The sequence below is a fragment of the Microtus pennsylvanicus genome, chromosome 8, assembly GCF_037038515.1.
Source record: "Microtus pennsylvanicus isolate mMicPen1 chromosome 8, mMicPen1.hap1, whole genome shotgun sequence".
NCBI classification, from domain to species: Eukaryota; Metazoa; Chordata; class Mammalia; order Rodentia; family Cricetidae; genus Microtus; species Microtus pennsylvanicus.
Window position 1 is genome coordinate 56,295,298 of NC_134586.1, and position 9,929 is coordinate 56,305,226.

Sequence of the window (9,929 nt, forward strand, 5' to 3'; positions counted from 1 at the left end):
AAACTCAAGTCCAAATGGATTAAAGACCTCAATATCAATCTGAACAAACTGAACCTGATAGAAGAGAAAGTGGGAAGTAATCTACAACACATGGACACAGGAGACCACTTCCTACATATAATCCCAGCAACACAGACATTAACGGCAACATTGAATAAATGGGATCTCCTGAAACTGAGAAGCTTCTGTAAAGCAAAAGACACTGTCACTAAGACAAAAAGGCAAACCACTGACTGGGAGATCTTCACCAACCCCGCAACAGACAAAGGTCTGATCTCCAAAATATATAAAGAACTCAAGAAACTAGACTTTAAAATGTTAATTACCCAATGGGAAATGCAAATCAAAACAACTTTGAGATACCATCTTACACCTATCAGAATGGCTAAAATAAAAAACACCAATGATAGCCTTTGCTGGAGAGGCTGTGGAGTAAGGGGTACACTCATCCATTGCCGGTGGGAATGCAAACTTGTGCAACCACTTTGGAAAGCAGTGTGGAGGTTTCTCAGGAAATTTGGAATCAACCTACCCCTGGACCCAGCAATACCACTCTTGGGAATATACCCAAGAGAAGACCTATCATACTACAAAAGTATTTGTTCATCTATGTTCATAGCAGCATTATTTGTAATAGCCAGAAGCTGGAAACAACCTAGATACTCTTCAATGGAAGGATGGATGAAGAAAGTGTGGAATATATACATATTAGAGTACTACTCAGCAGTAAAAAACAATGACATCTTGAATTTTGCATGCAAATGGATGGAAATAGAAAAAAACTATCCTGAGTGAGGTAACTCAGACCCAAAAAGATGAGCATGGTATGTACTCACTCATAATTGGTTTCTAGCCACAAATAAAGGACATTGAGCCTATAATTTGTGATCCTAGAGAAGCTAAATAAGAAGGTGAACCCAAAGAAAGTGTAGAGTTATCCTCCTGGATATTGGAAGTAGACAAGATTTCTGGGCAAAAATTGGGAACTGGGGGTGATGGGGGAAGGGGAAATGGGGAGAGAAAAGTGAGAAGGGGAGGATGGAGAGAGCTCTGGGGAATGGGAGGGTTGGGATAAAGGAAGGGTAGATATGGGAGCAGGGAAGTATATATCTTAATAAAGGGAGCCATTTTAGTGTTGTCTAGAGTCTTGGCTCTAGAGGGGTCTCCAGGTCCCAGGGGATTTCCCCAACTAGTTCCATGGGCAGCTGAGGAGAGGGTACCTGAACTGGCCTTGTCCTATAGCCATATTGATGAATATCTTGCATATCATCATAGAACCTTCATCTGGTGATGGATGGAGATAGAGACAGAGACCCAAATTGGAGCACTGGACTGAGTTCCCAAGGTCCAAATGAGGAGCAGAAGGAGGGAGAACATGAGCAAGGAAGTCAGGACCATGAAGGGTGCACCCACCCACTGAGACGGTGGGGCTGATCTAACGGGAACTCATCAAGGCCAGATGGACTGGGACTGAAAAACATGGGATCAAACGGGACTCTCTGAACGTGCTGGTCAATGAGGGCTGATGAGAAGCCAAGGACAATGATACTACTGCATGTACTGGCTTTGTAGGAGCCTAGCCTGTCTGGATGCTCACCGTTCTAGACGTGGATGGAGGGGGGAGGACCTTGGACTTCCCACAGGGCAGGGAACCCTGATTGCTCTTAGGACTGGAGAGGGACGGGGAGGGGAGTGTGGGTGAGGACTGGGGGGAGGGGGAGGGAAAAGGGAGGCAGGGAGGAGGCCGAAATTTTTAATAAAAAAATAAAAAACTTTCTCTATCATTTTCTTTTCTTTCCCAAGCACACAAATATCTTTTCCTCTTTAATCTGCTAAGAGATATGGCTGGGATTGAAGTTTTGGCTTTGGTGCCTGCTTCCACCCCATTTCTTAACTTTTTGGGAGTCTAGCTTCATGGTGGAAGTACAGGCAGGTGACAGTTTATTACCACAGCTCTGCAGAGTTTCAAGGTCCAAGCCACCACCAAGAAGCCTGACACCAGCTGCCCATAAACACCATTTAAGTATTTGGTAGCAGGGCCTCTTAACAGATCTGTGAGATTTTTGCCACTAATGCTGAGTCAGTAGCCATGCCTATGCTTGCCACTGGCAAACAGAGCCTACTGGAGTAAAGCTGGTTACCATGAAGTTGTGCTTGACTCTGTTCCTTTCTGTCTAGAACCCCCCTTTTAAAGCTTTCTCAGGATTTATGTGAAAATACTTGCCAAACATTTGGACACCTTTTGTATACAGAAGTTTCTGTTCCAGCCAGTCCTGCAGCCATTCAGTCACAAAGAAACACACAGAGGCTTATATTAATTATAAAAACTGTTTGGCCTATTGGCTCAAGCTTATTATTAACTAGCTCTTATAATTTAAATTCACCTACAATTCTTGTCTATGTTTAAACATGTGGCTTGGTACCTATTCCCAGAGAGGTAATCTCATCATGCTTCCTCTGCATCTGGCTGGTTACTGTGTCTCTGCCGTTCCTCTCCCTAGAATTCTCCTAGTCTGATTACTCCATCTATCCTTCCTGCCTGGCTACTGGCCAATCAGTTTTTTATTAAACCAATATGAATAACACATCTTTACAGTGTATAAGAGCACTTTCTCACAGCAGTGGTCACATAGTTATAAGTAGGACAGGTTTTCCCAGGCTATGGTATGTAAGAACAACCTTACAGTACTCGCTTAGACTCATTGTTATATATATCTAAATTGATATATATATATATATAACAATGAGTTATATTTCATATATCTTATATGTATGTGATATAAGATATATATCTTACCACATCTCTAGGGAAATGTGGTTTAATTTTCTGTTACATGCTTGTCACCACATGGGTAAAAGTAAATAATTGTAAGAGGAAAAACATAACTTCATAGTTTCATGAACAACAAAGCAATAGACACTATGCTATGATTGACAGCCCTAATGCCAGCACACTGACTTTTCAAACATTTATTATCCCCTTAAACATGGACCTCAACAGGTTACCTATATGTTTTTCAGTGCTCATAAACACAAAAGGACTCACTGTGGCATAGATATGTACCACAAAAAGTTGAATGCAGTAAAATGTCGAATCATCCAGGAACATGGTTCTTGAGCAGGAGACGATGCTGTCCAGAATGGACATCAACACAAAGAAGCTCAGGAGCAGCAGGATGGTCCAGGTGGCCCTTAGCTCTGGAGATGCTGCTGGAGAGAGGCTGGTGCTGTGAAGACGCCCGGACAGCTTCTTGTGCCTGCACAGGAGAGTCAGCATGTACCCGCTGGAGAGGGCCATGAGACTAATAAGAAAGGCTTCCCTGAGGGCCAGCAGTGTGGAAAATGTACTTCGCATGAGATAACTCATGGGTAGAATAGAGCAGGACCGAGTAACAAACATAAAGTTATTCAAGGTCAAGTTGGGTGTGGCGATAATGGACACTAAGAGGTGACTACTAATGAACATATAAAAAATACTCAGGAGAAGAAGGGCACGTGAGATGTGATAGGGAGATTTCTGCTTGAACTTTGCCAAACAGGAGCTTCTGGGACTGAGGATGATAGCCTGGAGCACACTCAACAGGCTGGTGGTACACAGGGAGAGACCCCTAAAAACTCTGTAAATATAGACGAGGAATTTACATGTGATGTCATCCCATCCCTGCCAAGAAATAAAAATGTCTGTAGCTGAGACCGCCATGACCAGTAGCATCAGTAGGTGGATTAGGGCCAAGAGACCAATGGGCAGGTCAGTGGGTTTGGGCCTGTGCCCACCAAAGAACTTGAGGATGTGGAAGAGAAGAAGGATGCTGTTGGCTGAGATCCCAATGCCAATTTCAGAGAGAAGGGTGTTCCTTAAGTTGGAACTAGTGTGGAGTCGGCTGTTCTCATTCATCTTATGTGGGCACAAACAGTGGCTGGGGAGAAGAGGTCAACAATGGCTTATCATGAGCACAACCACATGAACCCCTCCTGACACCTGTTCCACTGAAGATCTCAGTTCCACCTCACACTCCACAGACCGCCCTCAGCTATCACTTGTCCTAGACTTCAGAGCCATGGCTGGATGCTGTGTCCATGGTGGCCGCATCAGTGTGTGAGCGCCTTCCGCATTAAAAACAGCATCCACCAGAAATGATGTCTTTTCGCATTTCCCATGTTTGGGTTTTAATGGAGCAGGAACAGGATCTTGGTTTTCATCCACAGCGTCTTGATTGCCAGGTCCATTATAGACAGAGCTTTACTATTTAGGGCGAGTTTGAATGTGGATGATTGTGTAAAAGAGGAAGTCAGCCCTTTGCAAAGGCAGAGGGTCCAGGGATCAGGCATGTCCATATTCTATTCAAGGCTGTCTGATACTTGGTTTATTTATTGTAAACTCAAATTTCTTAATATATTTTGGAGGCAAATATTGGGAATTGTGAACTATGAATCCAGACATTTCACACTCCATACACAATCAGCAATTTCCTGAGTGTGACCTTTAGCCCGCTAAGGCTAAGTTCCAATCATCTCCTCTGGAACATATGGAAGGTTATGTTCCTGTGTCAGGGAAACACTAGGTGTGTAAGAACATGCTTTATACACACAAAACATGGCAGTGTTCCAGCACATGATCGTCTCTGTCAGTGTTTCAGATTTTCTAATGCAGCGCCTTATGTTTGTGCTCTGGGAGAGCTAAGGCTGCTCGTAGTGACTGGTCAGCTCTATCAATGCCTGAAACAGAAGATAAATGAGAAATGAGAAAATAACTGAACACTGGAGCGGAGTCCTCTCCAGAGAACGCTGTCGGACAGTTCAGTGAGTGAGCGCTGCTCTGTGACCGCGACCCCGTGTTTCTAACCCCACCCCAGAGTGTTCCAGAGAACGCTGACGGACCGTTCAGTGTGTGAGCGCTGCTCTGTGACCGCGACCCTGTGTTTCTAACCCCACCCCAGAGTGTTCCAGAGAACGCTGACGGACAGTTCAGTGTGTGAGCACTGCTCTGTGACCGGGATCCTGTGTTTTTAACCCCACCCCAGAGCTGCCTCCATGAGAAAAGCACAGTGTAACATCAGCTGAGCACATTCCACATCCTTCTCCTTCAGCCTGGGAAGTCAGGGGAAAGACTACAGCTCTCAGACTCAGGGCTCCCCATCCCACTTTACGGAACTAATTAAAGGAAAATGGTGCAACTCAGTCTTGAAAGGGGGGCTCATGGGAGTCTAAGTCCCCGCTCTCCTTAACTGAGATGTGATACTTCACATTCCAGACGCCAACTCCAAATTTATATTAAGATTTGTTGTAAGTGTTATTGAAATGTTGCAGTTTAATTGATTAGACACTGACTAATTAAAATATCATATCCAAAAACAAGTTGGGGGTAAGCCTTTATTTCATTTTATAACTGATAATCCAACGTCCAGGAAAGTTGTGAAAGGAACTTAAGGCAAGTACTGGGAGACAGAGACAGACCATGGAAGAATGTAAGAGTGTTGCTTACTGGCTTGTGCCTCATGGCTTTCTCAGTCTGTGTTCTTAAGTTTCCAGGACTACCAACCCAGAGGCTGTACCCATGGTGAGCTAGGTCTCTTGCATCAATCATCAACCAAGAAAATGTACCACAAGCTTCCCGACAGACCAGTCTGGTGGGCACACTTTCTCACTTTCTCAGTTGAGTTTCTCCCAAATGGCTCTAGCTTGTGTCAATTTGACAAGAAACCATCCATCACGTTGACCCCTTGCCAACTTGACAAACACACCACTGTTACACTATAACCTTTTCTTTATTGTTGTTCCCAAGATACCATACTAATATCAACATCACAATAGAAAAGAGAGTCCAAAATTTAAAAGTTCCACATTCTTTAAAAGTTAACTCTCCTTAAAACACCCAAAGTTCCTTCTGACAGTCAACTTTCTCCAAAATAGCTGACTCTCTAAAATATCAAGTCTCTCTATCATTTTCCAAGTCACTCAAAAATCTCCATCTTCTCTCTAGAGCCCCAAAGTCCCTGCAAAACATCCACATATCTTTAAAATGTGAAATCTCTTACCTGTGGAATCCTATAAAATAAAAAAAGTTTAAATGTTTTTGTGTCCCAAAAGGGAACACAGTGAAAATCAAGTTCAGCAAAGTCCTACATTGTGAATGCCAGTGTCAGACATCAGGGACTCAGTAATGGTCTCCTGAACTTCTGGGACTCACTAACGTCACAGTGCTTGGAGAGCCATCCAAAGCACACACAGCTGTCTTCACCCCACAGAAGCTGCTGTCCCGGTAGTTGGCCTATGATATTGGCATCTCCAAATTGCTTGGATCTCCACTGCAACTGGCCTGCACCTTGATCAGCAGCCTCTACTTGGCTCTCTGCAGGGACTATAACACTGCCACATGTGCCAAGCCACATTTTACTCCATGATCCCTTCATGCCTTCAAAACCAGTACCACCAAAGAAACTCTCATGCTACCAAACTCAGCTGCCAGCATGGTACACAACCTCAGCAGTATCTGGACCACAGTGTCCAGGGGATGAACCTGAGAAAAACACTTTCAGCAGCGTTTAAGTGTTCCAGCAGGTAAAGGTTCTACTTCAGTGGTTCTAAATTCAAAATATGAATGAGCCTCATAAAACCTTTAACAGATTATCAAGCTTCCCTTTGGAACTTCACAGGTCAAGCCCCCATCATCTGCACTGCTCTCAGCGTTATATTCTTAGATCATGCAGAATAACTCACCAGGATATCAGCATTCAGTGGATTCTTCCAGTCCAAAGTTCCAAAGTCCTTCCACATTCCTCAAAACAACTCAGTGTCATGACAAGACCTAGTACCAATGTTTGTCCTTGTTAGGATTTCTGTTGCTGTGATAAAATACCATGACAAAAGTAAGTTGGTGGGGAGCGTGGTTATTTCACCATGCAGCTTATCGTTCATCATCCAGGGAAGCTGGGGAAAGAACTAAAGATATGGAGTTGGAGGCAGAAACCGCTGGAGAGGCCATGGAGTAGTGCTGTTTACCAGCTTCTCCTTATAGGTGCTCAACCTATTTTCTTATAACTCCCACAACCACCATTGGCTATACTGAGCTGTGCCCTCCCATATCAAATCAATCATTAATCAAGAATATGTACCAGGTACTTTGCCACAGGCCAGTCTGGGTGGGGGCATTTTCCAAGTTGAGATTCTTTCTTCTACAGTAATTCTAGCATGTATTAAGTTGACATACATCTAACAAGCACAGACACCATGAATATGGGGCATGTAATGTTGAAAACAAATTCCTGTTACATAGTAAAAATTTGTCAATGAAAGTCAAAGGTGAAGGGTGAAATTGTTTTATACTTATTTAGACCACATGACCTGTAATGGAAGATAATAAGGAGAGGGAAAAGGAATAAAAATCACAAGTACAGGGTACTGTTTAAGACTTAGACCTGAGGCTGCTAGGTGGTGAAAACACTTAACAAAGAAGATTTTCTAAATAAAAATTTTATAGCATTGCTAGAAAAGGGTTAATCCTTTATATGATTATGGACCACGTATTCTAGATAGCAGCATAGGGTTGATTAAATGAGTGGTGTTTAATTATTCCCACTGAATTGTGACATTCTTTATAACCCCTATGGGTTTGTTTTCCAAAACCCAGTCACAAGAATAAGAACACAGTAAAGGCTTAGGGACAACAGGAGGAGGTAGTGACATTTTCCAGAAATCAGGTAAAATGGCAGTTTTCTCTACTTTGAACAGTTCTAACATCTGAGTTGTGCCATGATATAGTGGGGAAACAAAGGGGAGAGCAAGAGGGCTCCACTCTCTCCCAGCTGTATGTGACGGATGACACCAGGAGCACACACTCTGAATGTTGCTTTGTGATCTGTGTGCACTGAGTAACAGGTGCGTGTTTAATACACTAATTTCATGGAGGAAGGCAGGAACCTGTAGAGTTAAAACAGCAGTTTACATCGCATGCATATCAGCACTGGTGCTGAAGGAAACCCTACTGCCAGTAGCCTTTAGTTACCCGCCCACTTGGGCGTGGTCTCTTATACTATTTATGCCAATGTAAAGTACACATCCGGCCTCTTTTCCAGCTGTGGGATTCAGTTGCCATTCTCCTTTCCAGCAGAGGATATTCATTTGTGAGTCTACCCCTTAATAAACAACCCTCTTTTATTCTCAATTCTGAGCTAGTGTGGAATTTCTTTTAAGCATCCATCTTCATCTGGCACACATGTGGATTCAGACTCCACACCTACCAAATGGACGTCCTAAAGGCCTAACCAGTCCATGGCTTAGAAAGTCTCTCAACCCTGCCTGCTTGGCTTGCTTTTACCTAAGTGGTTTTGTTTTATAGAATCCCTGCCACAATGGAGCTTACTGTGACTTGGAAATTTCCCAAGCACATGCACCCCTCCCGCCCCCACTGTCACGTTCCCTGGCACCGTTCCCTGACACAGTTCCTTGCTGTGTGGCATCTTTTGTGCAGCTTCCAGTTTGTGCTAAAGGCCCGTGAGTTCTGGGTTTCTTACTCTATGTATGGAATTGATTTTATTGCTTTTAATTTGTCAAGTAAAGCATATTTCTCAGTATTTAATCAGTATCAAGGCAGGAAACTAAAGCTGCTCAATACCTTTCCTGTTGCCACCATTTGCACTGCTGCTAGTCACGAGTCTGCAACCATGACACCTGCTGGACAATAAAGATTATTACACCTAAAACAATTTACCAGATCTCATTACAGGTAATTAATAAAACAATATGGCAGACTACATTAATATTGAAACTTTTAGTATCATTTTTGCTAATACTATGGATTGCATTCTGCAAGGCTTATATGGTTATGGTAATACTTCCATTTATTGGGTATTGGGACTCAGATATTTCTTCATATTATGTCATTAAGAAAGAATGTGACACTTTCAGGAATGATACAGTCTTTACAGACTAATAATGACCAGTTAGTTGACAGGATTAATACCATCGAAAATCAAAAGTTACCTGCATTAATTTGGCAGACAAAATTGAATCCATATCTAAGGGTACTAAGAAAATATCTGAAAGAATTCATACTGTTGAATTTGACAATCAAAATTTGTTAAAAGGTTATGATAGGTTAGCAGCTAGAGTATCTCTCCACGATTATGTTCAAGGATTAGGTGTTATCTTTAAAGAAGAAACTTCAGACCTTGGAATCACATGTGCAGAATGAGGACCAGAGGCTAGGTGCCCCAATGAAATCACTAGAAATATATACAGGCCAGGAGATTCAGGCTTTACAAAAGAAAATAGTAAAAAGATTTGAATGATTGAGGTAATTATTGGAGCTGATGAACAGGGAAAGAAGGCACAAGGACAAGATTCAACAATGCCAGTAGCTGTCAGAGATGACTTACCCACGGTTTTAGCTTCCTACTCTGTGATCTACTCCGACAAAGCATCAAGTTCTAAATGCTTAAAAGGATCCAAAGAAGGTAGATCGATACCTATAGGAATGAATGATCTAAAAGAAATTAAGCAAGCTGTCATAACTTATGGCTTGCATTCCACATTTGTTAGGGACATGGTAAAGACTTGGGTTTAGCATTAAGGTGATACCACATGATTGGCTTCAGTTAGTTTCAGCAGTCCTGGATGATGGGCCTCAGTTGATGTTTAAATATTATTTCAGGGAAGAAGCTAAAATTTTAGAATAACAAAGAAAATCAAAAGGACTTGAGACATCTAATGATCAAATTCTTGGTGAGGGCACTTATGCTGATCCACAGGTTCAAGCTCTTTATGATGAATAAATCTTGTCCCCATGCCACAAAGCAGCCTTAAATGCTTGGGAAAGGATTCAAGAACTAGAAAAATTAATTGAATAATATACCAGGGTTAAACAGGGCCAGAGAGAATGCATTAATGATATTTTTTTACAAAGATTAACTAAAGCTGTATAAATAGGAGTA

The 9,929-nt window shown here is 42.4% G+C and overlaps 1 protein-coding gene across 1 annotated transcript; it reads right to left on the minus strand.

Annotated features, from left to right (window-relative positions):
* Window positions 1-2,962: 2,962 nt before the first annotated feature.
* On the minus strand, window positions 2,963-3,920 carry LOC142855532 (vomeronasal type-1 receptor 94-like). The gene has a single exon (XM_075982010.1). The coding sequence runs from the start codon at window positions 3,893-3,895 to the stop codon at window positions 2,963-2,965; it is 933 nt and encodes a 310-aa protein (XP_075838125.1). The 5' UTR covers window positions 3,896-3,920.
* Between the last annotated feature and the right edge of the window lie 6,009 nt (window positions 3,921-9,929).